The sequence below is a fragment of the Pristis pectinata genome, chromosome 14, assembly GCF_009764475.1.
Source record: "Pristis pectinata isolate sPriPec2 chromosome 14, sPriPec2.1.pri, whole genome shotgun sequence".
In the NCBI taxonomy this organism is placed as follows: domain Eukaryota; kingdom Metazoa; phylum Chordata; class Chondrichthyes; order Rhinopristiformes; family Pristidae; genus Pristis; species Pristis pectinata.
The window spans coordinates 18,630,788-18,649,807 of NC_067418.1; the positions used below are offsets into that span (position 1 = coordinate 18,630,788).

At 39.3% G+C, this 19,020-nt stretch overlaps 1 protein-coding gene across 2 annotated transcripts in view; it reads left to right on the top strand.

The window, feature by feature from the left end:
• The first annotated feature begins 2,389 nt into the window (after positions 1-2,389).
• Positions 2,390-19,020, top strand: part of ext2 (exostosin glycosyltransferase 2) — a 132,641-nt gene continuing 116,010 nt past the window's right edge. Inside the window, exons 1-4 of one of the 2 annotated variants that reach the window (XM_052029350.1) lie at positions 2,464-2,518; positions 5,089-5,181; positions 6,053-6,612; positions 11,747-11,836. In XM_052029350.1, coding sequence (XP_051885310.1) covers positions 6,077-6,612; positions 11,747-11,836 — 626 coding nt within the window. In that variant the 5' untranslated portion in view covers positions 2,464-2,518; positions 5,089-5,181; positions 6,053-6,076. Of the gene's footprint in view, positions 2,519-5,088; positions 5,182-6,052; positions 6,613-11,746; positions 11,837-19,020 lie in introns of both variants that reach the window. The other variant, XM_052029349.1, reaches the window with a different exon arrangement.

The following is a 19,020-nucleotide window of genomic DNA, read 5'->3' on the forward strand; positions in this document are numbered from 1 at the left end:
AGATTGGGGACTCAGCTCAGTGACACATGTTGAGGGTGGCAGTGACAGAAAAGGAGCATTGCATGGGGAATTCTATCATCTGGTACATGACTGATATGCAATGAGGGTGAATGACTCCAGGAAGTAGTTGGTTGAATTTCTGGATCAACATGGAGAGCCCTGGAAATTGTCATTCTTGCATTCCACTTCAGGTGAAATCAATTTTCAAAAAACAGCAACATGCAATTGAATTTCTTATCAATTATATGTATATCAAACATAAACAATATATAGTAATGTTTGATCTTTACAACCCTAAAATCTTTCAAAAATAGCATACCTCAGAACTGAAATCTCTGGTCATTGTGTTCACCAATACAGTTAAATCTTCAAAGTCAGTATCAGTAATAAAAATAAAGTTATTCACATGTAGCAGATGTACCTTCTGATTCAAAATTTTTTACTTGCTTTGATAAATTTATCATTGGCTTCATTAATCATACTGGACTAAGTTACTTGTGTTGTGCAGCAACTTGTGTTGTACCTCACAGCTACAGAGACCCGAGTCCGACCCTGACATTGGGTGCTATCTGTATGTCGATCTTGCATGTTCTTCTTGTGACTTAATGGGTTTCTCCTAGCTGCTCTGGTTTCCTCTCAGGTGGCAAAGATGTGTTGATTATTTGTTTAATTGCCACAGTAAAAAGGAGGGTGGCAGGAGAAAATGAGAATCAGTGATGGTGGGTGGGGTGATGGGGATGGAAAAAATGGGAGTCGTGTGGACGGGTATTTGACAGTTGGTGCACACAGTCTAGGCAGAAGGGCCTGTTTCTGTGATGTATGACTATGACTATATTTTGGAATTTTTTGATGCAAGTTATTTTTCTTTTTAATTCTGTTCTCTAATGGTTAAATTGGTTCATGTATGGAATATTTTATGCAGAGCCAAATGCAGATGTGTTTCAGTTGAAGGATAAACAAAAAACTTTGCAAAAATAACATAATTTGAGGACGCTTAATTGCACCCGAAGTGGAAACTCTTAGCTCTAGTACTTGTAGAGCGATTTTCGTGGTCCCAGATGTCTGAAAGCACATGTCAGTCAATGAAAGTAGCTTGTTGTGATAAAGTAGGCACCTTGTAAATGGCCAGGGAGTTCAGCGTCTGCAGTTATTTTTGTCATTTACTGTTGAATTCACTGCCACTGCTCTTCTAGGAATGCCTGCCTTGAAGGAGATCTGCTCCCTTCTCCAATGGGATTTCTGACTACCTCTTCTGTTTTGTTCACTTTCAGTGCTCTCTGTTTCCCTTCTTGTCTTCGATAAGGCATTGACCAAAACCGACTTGCACAGCCACAACTTAGCAAATGTGTCTGGCTCCAACTCATTCCACATGGATTCCAACTGAAGTTCCATTCTTCACAATCCGGATTCACCAAGGGCCACAGGTACAGTCAAAGGTATCCAGTGTTTCTCAAGGAAGTGATGTTTCTCATTGCTTCCCGACATCCATGAAATGAGATATGGTCAAGGGCTCTGAGGAAGGGAAGCCACAGTTCAGAAAGAAGCTAGATATTTTAGAGACAATATATATGAAAAGTCCCGTCATCAAAGCAAATATGATGGAAACGGAGAAACTAGGAGAATGGAATGATGTCCTTAGATTCAACGCCTCAGGTCTGCGACCCTTCATCAGAACGGTTAGACCCTGCATCAGAATGGTCACAGACACTAAACGTCGACTGTTTCTCCCTCCACAGATGCTGCCTGTAATCCAGCATTTTGTGTTTTTATTTCAGATTTCAGCATACACAGTTTTTCTTTGATTTTTATGAACATTTTGAAAAAAAAGCTTTTGAAAATAGCCGTTTTGTCTGCCTCTATTTTTTAAATCTGTACTTCTTCAGATTTCCAAACAAAACTTAAGCGAAGAAAATTGCAAACGATTGAAAATGTGAAATGGCAAAAAATGCACACAGAGAGTTCACACCGTGACCACGTTGTCGCCCTTCCCGTCTCTTGGTGCAACAGGACACTGCCTGCTGTGAGGCGGCGGTGCTCCAGGGGGGCGGTGGCGGTGGAGTTGGGTGGGCGGCGGTGAGGCGGCGATGCCTCAGGGGGGCGGTGGCGGTGGAGTTGGGCGGGCGGCGGTGCCTCAGGGGGGCGGTGAGGCGGCGGTGCCTCAGGGGGGCGGTGGCGGTGGAGTTGGGCGGGCGGCAGTGAGGCGGCGGTGCCTCAGGGGGGCGGTGGCGGCGGAGTTGGGCGGGCGGCAGTGAGGCGGCGGTGCCTCAGGGGGGCGGTGGCGGCGGAGTTGGGCGGGCGGCAGTGAGGCGGCGGTGCCTCAGGGGGGCGGTGGCGGCAGAGTTGGGCGAGCGGCAATGAGGCGGCGGTGCCTCAGGGGGGCGGTGGCGGCGGCGGCGGCGGTGGAGTTGGGCGGCCGGGGGGCGCGTTTACGCAGCCGCGCCGTCGCCGCATTTGATTTCCCAACCTGCCTGGAGATGGAGCTTCGGGTTTAACATCGAGGGCTGCGCCTTCACTCCAGGTAACGTTGACGGATCGCGGGCGAGAATGGGCCGGGTTGGCCGGCGGGGACGTGGAAGGAAGGAAGGGACCGAGTCTCCCCTCGGCTCCGTGGGCACAGGCCGCAACCCCGGCGCCTGACAGGAGCCCGCAGCCGGTTTCAGGGGCAGTGCCCGGGGAGGGAAAACCTCGGGCAGGCAGCAGCCTCCTGCCTACCTGTCCACCCCCCCCCTCCCCCCCCACCGACTCGGTGCATTCCGTCTAATTCTCCTTATTCTTTCCTCCTTGTCCTTGGGCAGACCCTAGGGGTAAGGGTGAGCTTGCCCACCCCCCCCCCCCCCCCCCGTCCCCACTCTGGTGGTGTGGGAGCTGCGAGTGGGGCAGGTGGATGAGTGGTTGAGGAGGTGGTGCTGGCTTCCTGCCAGTTGCCGGGGAGAGTCTCAAGGTCTTTGGCTGCCACCCCGACGCTCTTTTGTGCTCGGGCCGGTTTGCCATCAATCGGTGAAGCTGTTTCGAGGGGGTTTGTGAAAACATCCTGTGGAAGTGTTTCTGCTATCCTGGTTATTCCTCGTCATGATGGAAGGGTTGAAAACTTGTTTTTTTTTGGATTTTGCTGTCAGGCATAAACAAAGTGGCTCGCACACTTGTGAGTTGAACTTGAGCCTCTGCTGGGGACGTTGGTTTGTTCACTTATCCTATCAGTGGGTTTGGAGAATTGTATGTTGACGGCTTTGGTGATGTCTGTCTAGTCCTTTGCAGTATCTATTGGAGATGGACCATATTTCAACATTTATTTTACAAGTCTAACCCTAGTTAGCAAAGGGCGAGGTTCCTTTTTCATGGAAAGCAAACAGCGGTTGTTTTAACAAGTTGAAATGTGCAAGTTGAAACTTACAAGTCACTCATCCAATGACTATTGTTGACAAATTGAGGAAGTGTTGATTTTTTTTAATAGCTTGTTTATTTCATGAACTCTTTCCCATTAACGTGATCGAACAGACTGACAATCTTTATGGCTTTCACAGACTTGTGAATGAAAGCCTTTCCCTGCTGTTCATTGTTGTGATCAAAAACTTTTCTGTGACAAATTAAATAAAACCTTCATTGTAGTGAAGATTTGTCTAGTGAATGTTTGCTATTCCAAGGCATCACGGTGCAAGGTTAACAAAAAATTGGTTTTCATTCTCTTGCACACACTTTCTTGCAGCTATACATTCCAGCTCCTAATCGCTGCCATAGGATTTCTAGGTGCTGTGCCATTTTTTCAGTTATTGGTCTGTAACTGATATCTGTATCCCTACTATATAGTTATGTGTCTGTGATGCTGCTGCAAGTAAGTTTTTTTTAATTGCACCTGAGGAGCTAAATTTTTTTTTGTCACCAATATAGAGTTTATTCATTTGCCTATGCCCTTCCTTTCCCTTGTGCTTCAAGCCTCTGACTAAACATTAGGAGGAACAATCAGAAATTTCAATCCCTTTCACAAAATTTGTACTCTTTGCATTGATTCCATCCTCCTTGGACTCAGTCCAATGCTTGGATGCAGCACCTGTAAACCAGACCTGCGTAGAGATCCAAACTAGGTGATCCCTGGAGAAACTCTGATCCTGGAACACCCTTTGACAGGTTTGCATTGTCAAAGGCTTTTTGAATTATTTTTAAATATCTCCAATTTTACAATTGTTTTGATAATTTTAAATACAAAATGAAAACAATTAGTTAAAAACTTTAAAATAAAGTAACTCGCTCACCTGCATGTACCTTTTTTCCACTGACTTGGCTGCTCCATTCAAATAAATTGGATTGCTATTTATATGCCAGGTATTGCTGGTGTGAAGTGCACCTGGCTCTACTGTCCTTAGCATGTCACAGCTCCACTACTGGGCATAATAGCAAGTCCGGTGGCCAAGAAGGAGGTCAGATTTGCCTGTATCTGGCCTACAGAAAACAACACTAGCTTTTCCCTTCCTTGTAGCTTTAATTTTCCAGTCTAGGCGACATCCTCATAAATTCCCTCAAGTTCAGTCTTTCTTAAAATGTTAACATGTAGGTACATCTAGTATTTAGGAAGGCAAACATTATGGTGGCCTTTCTAGCAAGAGGATTTGAGTACAAGAGTAGAGATATTAGATAGTCCTGCATCTGGAATATTATGGCCTACAGTCAGGTTGGGCTGAGCATGCGTGGTGTCCGAGATAAGCCAAACAATGTAATTTGTCTTGAATTTTGCCTCACGGATAAATAAAGATTCTGAACATTTGGATGCTCTAAAGTGTATCACAACCAACAATCCAATTGTTATTATAATGTAGAAGTTATTGAAGAAGCAAAATGACAACAAAATAATTGGGTATGGAAGGAGATAGGGAGAGTAAAGAAAATGGAATATTGTGTTAAGCACTTCAGTACGATGTTCCACTATTTTAAAGTTGCAATTAACCAGAATTGTGGAGAATATTCACTTTCTTTCCTCTCCAGGTAACCTTAACTGTTTTAACATACTGAAAATTGAAGTTACTTGTCTGTGTTGAATGGAAAATGATCTAAATCCCTCTATTTCCATTTCTTCCTCTTGCTCTTGTTTTTCGGCAGCCTTTACATCCTATTACAGTTCTTCTCTTCACACTTTCCTATCACCTCTTTGACTCAAATTGTATAAACGAATTACGTCCTTTGTCAGTTTGGGTAAGTGAACAATCCATAAGTTGTCATTTAAGTCTCGTGTGTGTCCGGCTACAAGTTCTGAAAACTATAACTTTTGCTCAGTAACATGAAAACTCTTTTCTATAATGTTTGTAAGTTAAAGGCAGAATGAGTGCTTAATTTGATATTGCAATATTCCTGAGGTCCCATGCTGATATGTGGTCTGGGAACCCAATTCTAAATGCATAGTTACTGTTTTATTTCCCTTGCAATGTGATTCAATGACTCTGTAATTTCATTGCTTTCTTTTTGATATGGAAGCATCAGTTATAGTTTCTCCCTTTGTTGCATTATCCTCAATCTGGTGGACTCTAGCTTCAATTTACAGATGATTTTCATTTTTTGAAGATTCACCAATTTCTACTGGCATCCTGAACTTTGTAGAATCATACAGTGCAGTCCTGGAGAAGGGCATTCTTCAAGATATGAATCTACTTCCCTCATTATGTTGTCCCTGCCACTGTCACTTCTGTCAGAATAGCTTATATTCTTGTTTCCTTCTTGGAAGGGGTGGGGGTTGGAAAGACTTAAATTTATTCTTTCAGTGATAAGCTTAAATCTATACACCATTGTTACCAGTCACAGGAAATATTTTGTTGCTTACCTATATTTTATAATTTTGAAAAATTCTAGTAAGTGATTTGTGTCTTCTAGTGGATAGTAAAAGCTACCTTTTTATGACTTTCACAACAACATGTCGAGTTATCCTGGGGCCTTCTTGCTGCTTGCATGCCCTTCCAATTGATTTTACTTGGATGCAGAGGCTGCGATATTCTTTCCACTTGGATGATTTGAAAGATATTGCTACAATTGTAACTGTATTTGTAATCACATACATTTTTCTTACTTCCAGAACCCATTGGAAGGCAATAACATTATGTATGCTTCAACCAAGTACAGCAGTCGGGGCCCAACCCTTATTCCCAGGATGAAAACCAAGCATCGAATTTATTACGTAGCACTTTTCTCCATTGTGCTACTTGGACTTATCGCCACAGGAGTGTTTCAGTTCTGGCCAAATACAATAGAAGCTACCAGTGAATGGACAGTTGAAAAGCGCAGCATCCATGATGTTCCTGAAGTCAAATTAACTGAAGACAATCCTATTCCTGAACGAGGGGACTTGAGCTGTAGAATGCACACTTGTTTTGATGTATACCGTTGTGGGTATAATCCTAAGAACAAAATAAAAGTCTATATCTATCCATTGAAAAAATATGTTGATGAGTATGGTACCGTGGTCAGCAACACCATTTCCAAAGAATATAATGAATTATTGACTGCAATTTCTGAAAGTGACTTCTATACAGATGATCTCAGTAGGGCATGTTTGTTTATTCCATCGATTGATGTGCTTAATCAGAATAACCTCAGGATAAAGGAAACCGCACAGGCCTTGGCCCAGCTAGTCAGGTATGTTGGAAAGAGCTTTGTTTACTTATATGGAGAGATGAGACTGCAGATACTGGAAGCTGGAGCAAAAAACAAACTGCTGGAGGAACTCAGCGGGCCCAGCAGCATCTGTGGGAGGAGAGGAATTGTCGACGTTTCGGGTTCCTCCAGTGGTTTGTTCTTTTTTTTGCCGTTTACTTGTTTATTTGGAAAATAAGCTCTGTTTATTTAAAAAAAATTCTATGTTGGATCTAAATACATATTTCTGGGCATTTTGATTGTATTCAGCTATTATGCTTCAAGAAGTATTATATTTGTACCCTCCTCAGCCTTCACATTTTTAAATTGGAGTTTTAATTCGAGCTCATTTTCCACAAAACCAGGAAAATTGAATTACCGGGTTTTGAAGATGACATAAACTACAGAATCTGCACTTTGAATTTTCTCCAGAAATGTACATGAAGGGCAAAGTTCATGGAGCAGGATATAAAATATGAAGAAAATGTTAATGATGGAAATAGTGATCAGGAGGCTGGAAACTAAGGTTTAAAATCCTTGTTGACCTTCTGGGATTCAAGGCTGAAATGAAGGTTGTATGGAGTTAGACTGGACTCAGACTTTTAGAGTTGCTGGAGTAAGTTTGCTTAAAAAAAAATAAGAACTGGAGTTGCTGGTGACTTAAGCCCATATGGCAGACAAAGTAGATAAATTAAAGATGGTGGTGATGGATGTACTCTAATAGGAAGTGAGAAGTGATGTTTTCATGAGATTGTACAAGGATTTTGTCTTTTCATTATGTAGATCAATGACTAGGATACAGGATCTTTTTTCCTCACACGGTATATTGTCATTGGTGGCAAAGCCTGCAATTAATAGCATCTCTAATTATCCTTGAAGCTGGTGCAATCAGTGCAGTGGAAGTGGCTTAATCAATGAATTCAAGATATTTGATGCAGTAATTATGGAGAGGCAAAACATTTTCAAGCCTATAGGGTGTGTAACTGATGCATATGTGCTCTCTTCATCCTTCTAGATGATATCAGTTGCTCACTTGAGGAATGGTATCGAAGAAGTCATGGTGCATTGCCCCAGACGATTTTTGTAATTGACACATGCTGTTGCCAGGATGTATTGCTGATGGAGAGAATGAATGTTTATGGTGGGAGGTGGATGCCAGTCAGAGGTTATGTTGTGTTGATTGTTGTTGGGCTCCTTGGCTGTTGTTGGAGCTGCACTCATCAAGGCAAGTGTACTCCATCACACACCTAACGTGCCTTTAGAGGATGGGGGTTTGGGCAGTTAGTTACTTGTTTTAGAGCTCCTGTAGCTACAGTAATTATGTGTCTAGTTCAGTTTTGAGTCATGTGGTGACTAATGGGACCTTGTGGGATTCTGTGAAGCCAGTGCTGTTGAATGTCATGGAAATAGTTGGGACTCCCTTGTGAAGATGAACAGCGGTATGGACATCATGATGCCTTAAAGAATTGGAATAGTAGAAATAGTATGGTTTTAGGTGGGACAGCTACTAAGAGTTAAAGTTTACTGCACAAGTGCACATGATGTATACAAAACAAGGTTGGAGAATTGCAGGCACAATGTAGGATTATGATCCCTAACCAAAGAAGATAGAATTGCATACTAGATTCTGAACAAGGTGTTCAGGAAAGGATTATGGCAAATATTACAAAAATGTGATGTCCTGCAGCAGTCAAGGATAAAATCTATTTGCCTAGAGTTCAGAAACAGATGCTATTAGACTAATGGGTAGTATTCTTTTGCCTGCCAACTACCGAAAGACTTCAACCATTCTCAGAATAAGGGCAAGAAAATTTTGATCCATTTAGAACTTTGACTAATGTGTTTTTGGCCAGTTGCTGGGCTGAGAATGGGAATCAAAGGTTGGCAGTCAAAATTAAAACTGAGCAATAGGAGTCTTTAAGGAGATGACAATTTGGGTACGATCTAGGTGCATGGCTATAAAAGGGAGGGCATTTAAAGCCAGTACTTCTGGCTAATCTGAGAGAGTAAGATTCAGTAGGAAAGAGAAAGGATGAATTACAGTTGTCCAGTTGAGAACACAAGTGACAACTAGCCTGATTTTGGGAAGTTCGGAAGAAAAGTATTTCAAAAAAGCGTGAGCATCAATGAGACACTGAGAAGAGGCTGGTGGCAAGCATAAAACAACCCAAAGATCTGTAGTATCCACGTGAGCATTAAATGGGTAGTAAGAGGAGAAATGGGGGAAAATCAGGGATGAAAAAGAAAACCTCTCATGGAGGCAGAAGGCATAGCTGGGATACTAAATGAGCACTTGTGTCCTTGCCAAGCCAGAACATGCTATCAGAGTCTCAGCAAAGGATGAGTTTAAAAACTGGTGAAGGCAAGGTACTAGAAAGGCTACTTAGTGGATACTAGGATACAGTGCATCCAAGTTTACTGAGGGGAGTAAAGGTAGAAATTGTGGAATTATTGGCTATAATCTTGCAAACATCAATAGATCTTTTGCTGGTATGAAAACAAAAGAAATTGCAGATGCTGGAATCTGGAATAAGAAATGGAGTACTCAGAGTTGAGTGGCATCTGTGGAGGCAAATGGTGTAAATTGACATTTGTGGTCGAGACCCTGCAACAGGACTGAGAGGGAAGAGGAAAGATTGCCAGTATATAGCAGCAGTATGAGGAATTGGTGTGACAGATGTTGGTAGGTAATAGGTGGAACCAGATGGCAAAGTGATAGGCAGATGGAACCTGGAGCGGGAATTGGGCAGGGGGTGGGAAAGGTGAAGAAAGGAAGAAGAAACCTAGGTTGACAGGTGAGCATGTCTGGGAGAAGAAGACTAGGGTTATGGGTTACCTGAAATTGGAAATGTTATGGTGGTTGTGGACTAGAGATGAGCAAATATTGATTCTTGTTCAAAAAAGGATGTAGGGATGAATCTTGCAATTGTAGGTTAGTTTAATTTTGGTGACGGGGAAACTTTTAGAAATGGTGATCGGGAACAGAATTAGTTATCACTTGGGCAAGTTTGGGTTGATTAGTGATGACCAGTATGGTTTTGTTAAAGGCAAATTGTATTTAATTGACAGTTTTTATTTAATGAAGAAAATGCAGTAGAGAGATGTGTTTATGCACTTCCAAATGTGTTTCGTAAAGTGCCACATAACAGTCTTGTCATCAGGATTGAAGACTGTGGAATAATATGGTAATGGCAAGGTGGATAGAAAAATGGCTATGAACAGGAAGTCAATAATGAACAGTTGCTTTTCAGGTTGGAGGAAAGAGTACTGTGCTGTTCTCTAGTGGCCAGTTTTGGGACAATTGTTTTTCTTAATATAGATTGTTTTGATCTTGGTGAACAGGAACATGATTTCCAAATATGCAGATAACATAAGCGTGCAAGCATTGTGAACTGTGAGGAGAATGGCAGTAGTCTTTTGAGGATATGGTATGGGCAGATGTGTGCAAGATGAAACTTAATGTTGAAAAAATGTGGAATTTTCATTTCACTAGGAAGAAAGAAGAGAGCAGTATAAACCAGAACAGAGATCTGTGGATATATGTTTTAAATTGTTGAAAGTGGCAGGCTAGTTAAGTTGTGGTTTTTAACAAAAAAAGGTTTTGAGGTTTTTTAAATTGAGACATAGTGTACGAAAGCAAACAGATCACAGTGAACCAAATACACTGGCTCACTCACAGATGGAGTATTGTGTGCAGTTCTGGGCATAAAGAAATATGTGAAGATCTTTGAGAAATGCAGAAGAGAATTACTAGAATGATTCCAGGGCTGTGAGACTTTAGTTAAGTGAACAGTCCAGAGAGTCTGGGGTGATTCTCGTTGGAACAGGGGAGGCTGCAAGGAGATCCGAGAAGAATTTAAAAAGGGTCTAGTTCGCAGACGGAGAGAAACAATTCTCATTGATAGAACCAAAGAATGAAAGTGAGTGAGGAAAAATGTTTATGCAGGTAGGGGCTAATATCTGGAAAGAACTGTCAGCTGGGATTAGTGGAGGCAGATTTAATTCTGGTGTTCAAAAGGGAACTGTGATATTTAGGGAAAAAATTGAGGCTTTGGTGTAAGAGCAGGGAAGAGGCATCAATGGGCTGAATGGAGACTTTCTGAGGTGTTAGCTTTGATTTAAAAAAAACTTTTATTTATACAGCACGGTAACAGGCCCTTCCAGCCCAACGAGCCCGCACTGCCCAATTACGCCCTACTAACCCATACGTCTTTGGAATGTGGGAGGAAACTGGAGCACCTGGAGGAAACCCACGCAGACACGGGGAGAACGTACAAACTCTTTACAGACAGCAGTGGGAATTAAACCCCTTCTGTCTAGATTTTTTTCTCATTTGCCACTTGTCCATGTCTGAATCTTGTCCAGCTTGACATAGATGGCTTCATTATCTGTGGAGGAGTGCAAGGAACTGAACAATCTCTTCAGCAAGCATCCCACTTTTGAACTTGTAGAGATCGAAGATAGCTGAAAATGGTTGGAACTGGGATGTTGCCTTAAGAACTTAGTCAGTGTCCCAAGACTGAAATGGTTGGCCTCCAACAACTAGAACCATCTTCATCAAATATAGCTCTAGTTAATAGAGAATATTCCTTTTGTTATTTCATTGACTTCCATATAACTTGGACTCCTTGATGGCATACATTGACAATTTTGAGATCGAGATGGAATTTAACGTTCTCAGCTCCCCTCTCAATTACCAGCAAATTATTGGGAGGTGCTGGCAGTGCCAGTAAGTGGCATTTGCTCAACAGTGTGACCTTCCTATATTAGTTGCCATACACAATAGCAATTGATAAGACGTGTCCAGACTTCTGTTGGTGCTGCACTGAAGATACTTGACTGAGTTTGTGCAAGTGTTCCTGGTCAATTCTTGGATTAGTTGACTCTCCAAGGGATGCATCCATCCAAGAGAGAGAATTTTGTGGCACCGATAAATTCTATTGGCACAACCCATTCAAGCTGGAGTGTTTCAACCATCCCTGTACTGCTCCATACCTTTTTTTTATATATGATTCTTAAAAATGATTTTTTTTTAAAGAAACCTGTAAGGTTCATGTAGATTTTTTCTGTTCAACATGACTGTGCAAATTTTATACAGCTTGTATTCTAAAAGTGTCTGTGGCTTGACTATTTTTAGATGGGATAGAGGGACAAACCACTTGCTGTTTAACATGCTTCCTGGAGGCCCTCCTGATTATAATACTGCACTGGACGTTCCGCGTGGCAGGTAAGTTTGAAGCCCAAAAAAGGTCCAAACATTGCTTCATCTGCTTCCTGAGCACTTCTCATTCTCCATGTTAAACAAATTGATTATCATCTTTACAATTTTTATATTTGCTATTATTTCACTTGCAGGTTAGAATGGGTAACATTTTTATACCAGATGAATTGTCTTCCCGTCAGTGTCGTTCTCAACTATTTGAGGCAATTCATGAATTATTCTAATCGGCCAACATCTGATCTAGAAAAAAAGAAACTGATTTTCCATAAGTTTAAAATTAGTCAGAACTTCAAACTTTTTATCCATCCATCTCTGCTAATGATAAATTTGGATCTTGTAACTTGGGTAGAGATGATGTTTGGCTAGGTATGTATATAATGTTGGCATGCAACTCTATCATGTAGAATTTATTAAGATGTTCTGTTGTGTTTGAAACCTTGTAACAAAAATGTATCTTTGTTGTAAATGTTCAATGAGCATTAGGCACAAAGCTATTTCTAAACAATGTTCTAATGGGTTTCCCCAGGTAAGATTATTAACCTTATCCCTCGTAGCTGTTAGTTTAAAATGTATTTTGACAATGTCACATTGACATTGGCACAACTGCTGGTTAAGGTTTTACCCCAAGGTTTCTTTGCAATTATTTAAATATTTTGTTAGAATATCATTACACACCTTAGAAGATGCACATCATTTTCCAAACTACAGAGGAATAAGTAGACAGGGAAGTTGTCATTTCATTCATGAGGCATGTAGAACCAAAATTCTACCACCACCAGTTCCATGTTGAGACATTGACTCTTGATAGCATTAAGGTTATGTGAATGAAAGCAGTGTGAACTCCACATGAAAACTTAGAAGTAGATCTGAACATTTTACAAGATAGAATGTACATTAAGAAATTGAGGTGCACCTTGACATTCAAGCTGACTTTCTGAAATACTTAGTTTTAGAGTAATCAGATCTTGAATATTTTGATCTGGATTTTGTGGAATGATCTAAAAGTGTCAATGCTTTCTGTTAATGCAAAAAGTTGGTTGGAACGTCTGGCATCCATACATGCACAGTCTAAAAATAAAATCGTGAAATTGATGACGACTGTACCCTCTTACTTCACGTGCCACTGGGAGACTGCATTCAAAGATATGAGTGAAATTATTGCTTGCCCATGAGATACCTATTAAGTGTGTCAGGAAAAAGATGAGGCTGCTTCACTTAAGTGAATGGTCAGCAGTGTATTAAGGGTTAATTTATGTCACCCTCTGGCACTGAAAAGTTTATTTTGTAATCCTATTCTTTCAGATTTTAATTGTTGGATATTTTAAATAAAATTTGCAATTTTTGCCTGTTACCTCTGTTAATACATATTGCCATTTGCTTTATTTTGCTTTTGGTAAATGGTTCTGCAATAAATGTTCTAAATTAACTTCCTGTTTAACATCTAAGGATTGTTTTCAGTCAGGTCGAAGAGACCATGTTGGGATTGTTTGCCATGTTCACACAGGTTTCAGATCTCTTAATCTATGCTATATTGAACTCCTGATGACCTTAAATATGCATACAATAGTTCACAAAAAAATAATTTTTTTATAGGGTAATAAATGGCAAATGTCTTTTGTTTGCTACTTATCATTGATCTCAAAATTTGGAGATTTTTTTTGGTAATTTTATTCAATTCCACAGGAGGGCAGCAACCAACAGCCAAAAGACCAAAGTAAGCAACACTGCAAATGCTTTCTTTTAATGGCATGAGAAATATCTTTGTTATTTATGTTACAATGTAAAGTAACTGGTACAGAGTAAGGAGTTACAGATATGTGACTGAAGGGTTCATGTGGCAAAATCACAACTAAATTTTGAAAATATCATCTGGTCTTGTTAAACTGCAGACTTTTTTTCTCATGATTTCAAACTTAATGCAATTTAACTTAGTCAGAAAAACACCAGCTTTTATTTCTAATGTGTTGTAGTTCGACACAGAAAACAGATTCACAATTTGATTAGTCACATTTTTGCAGTAACATTCTTGGCTGGCTTGTGGATTCCAAAGACTTGTTTATATTTCACCTCCTTTACCCTCTATTTTTGTTCATTAGTGCAGAATTGACAGAGATTTAAAAATTAAACTAGAAGCATTGAAATCCAGTTATTTGTGTTTGAATGAGAAATTTAATTTTTTTAATAACAATGCCTGTATTTCCTTTTTGCCTTTTCCACTATTATTTTCCTTCTGTGTTTCCTTCTCGTCACATGTTTATGCACATCATCTTCCCTTAAGCTTCCAATAAATGCTGCTGACCTACAGTTGAAAGTATGAGTGTTACGTACTAGCAACAAAAGAAACACACCGAGTCCTGTATAAGTGTTAAAACCTGTTTTATTAATAACTACTTATAATAAGAAAAAAATAAAAGTAAAAATGTTAGATATTAAACATTAACCCCCAAAACTAAACCCGAAGTGTGTGTGTGTATGGCAAATTCCCAAAGTCCAAGTCCAGGAATAGTTCTCAAAGTTCAGTTCAGCAAGCCATAAGGTGAAACGTGAGCAAAGGCTTTTGCAAAACCACTGATGACTGAAGAGAAAATGTAGAGAGAGAATAAAGAGAAATTACGAAATCCAAATGTTCCACGATGGAACCCATACTACACCTCAGTCACTGATCTCCTTTGTTCTGAAGTATCTGCCACCCCGAAAGGCATTCGAGATGTGGCCATCCACACAAATAAGTACCTGTTTCCCTCTACAGGTTAATGACAAAGTGGACTCCACTGGATTATTCCAAAAATCCATACATGGATTGTAGTGACAGACGTAGTCATTGATACAGAGACCAGCAGGCAGTGTCTCTCTCTCCTCTCTCTTTTCTGACTCTGACTGAACCAAAATGTCAGCACGTTGTTATCTCCTGTTGTCGTAATAACGCCACACACACCTGTACTATGTCTTAAAGGGACATTCACCAAATAGTAACCTAATCCGTAATAATGAGTTAGATGCCAAATTGATAAAAGTAGCTTTATTGGTAATACCATGGAAGATTTGCTTTATGGGTACATAAAAGGTCAGTGGAGAAGTGGCCATACTTGTTGCTAACCACAAAGCTGTACACAAAGATCTAACAATCTCACTGGTTTGGGATCCCCTTCCCATTATCATGTACTGTCAGGCATCTGTTTAATGGTAGTCCCAGACTTCCAACAACTATCATCAAGCTGGCTGAACATTGAACTCGGTGAAGAATTCTCAAATGCAATTAAAGTTTTACCTTAATATTTTGAGCATTTTACAGAGCATAAAATTGGAAAATGCAATTAAGATCGCTAAAATATCAAAACTTAAAACAAAAATGCATTGAAATTGGAAATATTTTGATGGAATTACATTCCATACGTGTTTATATGTAATTACCTTTCCAGTAAGTTTACAGATGTAATTACGACCTGAAATGGTATTTTAGAATTCACTCAAATCAAACAACAAAGCTTAATATTTTATATCAGTCCTGTTGAAGGGTCCTGACCCAAAATTTCGACTGTCCATTTCCCTCGATAGATGCTGCCGGGCCCGCTGAGTTCCTCCGGCATTTTGTGTGTGCTTAATATCTTAAGGGTGTACATTAGGAATAGTTGTAAATAACTGAAGTTCTCATCAATTCGCAAGACCCAGTTGTTTTGGGGAACAGTACATCCTGTGAAGTAGCAGGAAGTCACTGACAGCATTTTCTGGATTTCCATGTTTAACTCTGTATTTCCTGTCCTTTTCATTAAATTTTGACTGTGTACACAGAAACTTCCAGTTCATTTGCAAAATTAAAGTAAAATATTTACTGCATTATAGATTTTCAATAAACTGGTTGATAATAGGGCAAATGCATAACGATCTTTTTCTGCATTCTGACTCGTCTTATGTTTATCAAACAAGACCATTGTTGGTAGATTTCTGGAAACTGAATATGTATTTTTTTTTGTCTGCATTGTGATTTATCCTTCCATTTTATTAGGTGAGGAAGAAATATCAATGCAGTTAATATAAGAGCCAGGTTTACGTTCTTTTACTCTGGTTTTGTAACTTGCCTTGTTCTTCCTTAACAGAGTCATCCAGGCTGCTACTTTATAAAAGAAAGCCTTGCTTTCTATTGCATCATCCATGGCCTTTTTGCAGCATAGCCGTTGGGCTAAGTCGGGCTGACAGCCGCTGTCCTGTGTAACATGGGTTAATTCTTCCCCAATGTTATTGTTGGGGAATTTCTTCCTGATTCTATTCTAAGTTAGATTAATTGTAAGATCCAAGGCAAAATTGATTTAGTAGGGATTGAAAACAAAAGGTTAAGAGGCAAATACGAAAGTAAGTTACTTTAAATTAATTTGTTTGATTTTGGTCAACTTTTTTTCACATGATTAATTTTTAATTTAAATTTTTAGTAGTTTTTAAATGTCTGTTTTTGATACATTGAAAAGCAATTAAAATGAATTACAACTTTCAGTGCCAAGTGTTGGGGTTGAACCTTCCATTAGAGGTTATGTAGCCGTCTGGACTGCTCCACTTTGAGATATGGAGAGTCAGTGAGATGGGCCCTCTGTATTCACATTAGGTAAGTGCAGTGATTCCAGGTGGCAAGTGTTGGACTAACATGGTCATTGCACTAATTTAGATCACAACTAATTTGCACAAATACTATTATCATTGCATCATCTTTCTGAGTTGCTGTTTAGAATGATGGGCAAAAATCTGATCTGCGAAAGAAAATGAGAAAAATGATCTGTTATACTGATGGGGATGTGGGGAAAGCCCCACTCACACCCGATTCCATTATGGATCTGTGGCATGGATCTTCTGTATCCTGCTGAAAAACTACACCTAGGTTTACAGAATAACTGCAGAATTGCTGTTTACTGTAAATTATCTCTCCTATTTCATGTATTGCGTAAATCATCAGAATAATCAGCTGCATTTTAAGAGGTTTTATTAGAGCAAACTTGTACTTTAATACGACTTGCTTTTGATGTTCGATTGTTTTTGTATTGTATTGCAGAACTGTATGAAGAGGATTACATTGCCATGTTTGCTAGTCATCAAAAAATATTGTATGTGGTTTCTTTCAAAATTCAGTTTGAATATTAAACATATTCGCCATGCCACAAAAAACATTTTTTTTTAAACATCAAGTCTGCAATATATCAAATAGTCAATCTTGCTATTTTTGCAATTGAGGATGATGAGTTAGTTTAGTTCTTGTAATGTAATCTGCAGAATCTAAGCCAACATTAGAGTAGTGCCAGGGAATAAAGCTGGTTGCTGGTCATCATTTTATATCCACTCCTTCAGTTTTGTTTTACATTCTAAATCTGCACATCCGTTACCTCATATTTTGCATGAAGTACAAAGTATTATTAATTCTATCCTTGCCCACAAAATGCTAATAATTTCTGTTTCAGTATTTTTCTTGGCCTTTAAACATTACTACCACTGGATTAATTTTGGAAAAGACTGGTGAAAGCTACAATTCTGATTGAAATTGAGATTACGTTTGCCAGTATATGGTTTAGCTGCAATTATTTTGTTCCCTTCACGATCTTGCCAAGTAAGCAAAAAAAGTAGAAGATGGGTTTTTTTTTTGCCTTTGGACATGAGTTCATCTGAAATGGAAATTGAAAGACTCATAATCCCAAATTGTGGAGGCTCTCATTGGCTGTTTCTTGATGGTGATTATCCAATGAAAGCAAGGCTTTGAAATGGAAATGTTCTGAGGCAGACTCCTGGAGCTGATTATATGCAGTTCTGCATGACTGATGTTGTCAACGTTTTTCCCATACTTTTTGCCTCTCATGATCATAGTTTTAAATTTCCCATTTGCCTGGAAATGATCAAAAATGTAAGATTTCCCCTGGTGTTTGACATTTTGTAAAGAAAGGGTAACAATCTGGTGAATTAAAAATAAAAGTATTTCTGATTTTTCTTTTTTGCTTTTTGTAATTCTCTTGCCAATGTAGCCATTGCTATCTAAAACATTGACGATTTGAATGTTCATTTCTAAGAAAGATTGTGCTAAATGGTGTTCTTTTAAAGGAACAGCTTTGGAGACTTCCCAAATTTGATTCAGTTGCCATCCCAGAGGAAATATTATTACATTAACTTGGTAGAGAATGATTTGATTGAGCATAGGGCAGTATCTGAACTGCATCATGCTTTGTTCTTATTCCTCCTCCTGCCTAATAAGTGCTTTCTATTACTACAAATAAGCATTTTTATTAGCTTTTGTTTTAGTGAGTTACTGATTAATTCATTTATCTGCAATAATTAAAAATAATGATGGATTTTGTTTTGCTATCCCAATTATGCAGCTCTCAGAAATTATATTTTGATATCTGAATCATATTGGGCTAAATCATACTTGGAATTGGTTGGTGGTTCCAGAGAAAACCATTGGCTATTTCTTCATTGTGGAGCAGTCAAGTCTGACTTCTACCAGCACAGCTAACCTGCACTGCTGGACTCCTCACTGAATCCAGTGGCAGAGTGTCGATGTATTGAGTTGAGAGGCCAATTACATTTATTGTTTTCATTTTTTTATCTACTTTATAATCAGAGACATTAAAAACAATTCAGAGAGATTTAAAAATAGTTCAAAAGCCTTTGGGCAGAGAACTGTCAAAAGGCCATTCTGCATTCTGGTGTGGGACATTGGAATATGAGCTTGAGGCTTAGTTGCAGCTTCACTACTTAAAATTTTCTACTTTAAAGGCATAAAGTAAGAATGCACCATCTAAGATAATGCATAGTGATGGTTTTTTTAAAATCTGGTAAAATTAGTCGAATAAAATGAATTAATTGTACCATTGTCCAAGTTTATAAATGTGCCATTCAAAATATAGACTGGAAAGTTCTGTTCTGGAATATATTCCTCGTCTTAAGAACTATGCAGCTAGAATTGACTTCTTTGCCATTTCGGTGAAGAATAGCCAAAACATCTGTGTCATAGAATCATACAGCACAGAAATAAGACCTAATGGCTGACTGTGATACCTATCTACACATATCCCATTTGCCCACATTAGACCTGTATTGCTCTACTCCTTTTCTATTCACATACTGTTCAAATGCCCTTTAAACATTGTAAGAGTATCTCCCTCCACTACCTGCTCTGTCAGCTTGTTCCAAATATTCACCACCCTCTGAGTGAAAAAACT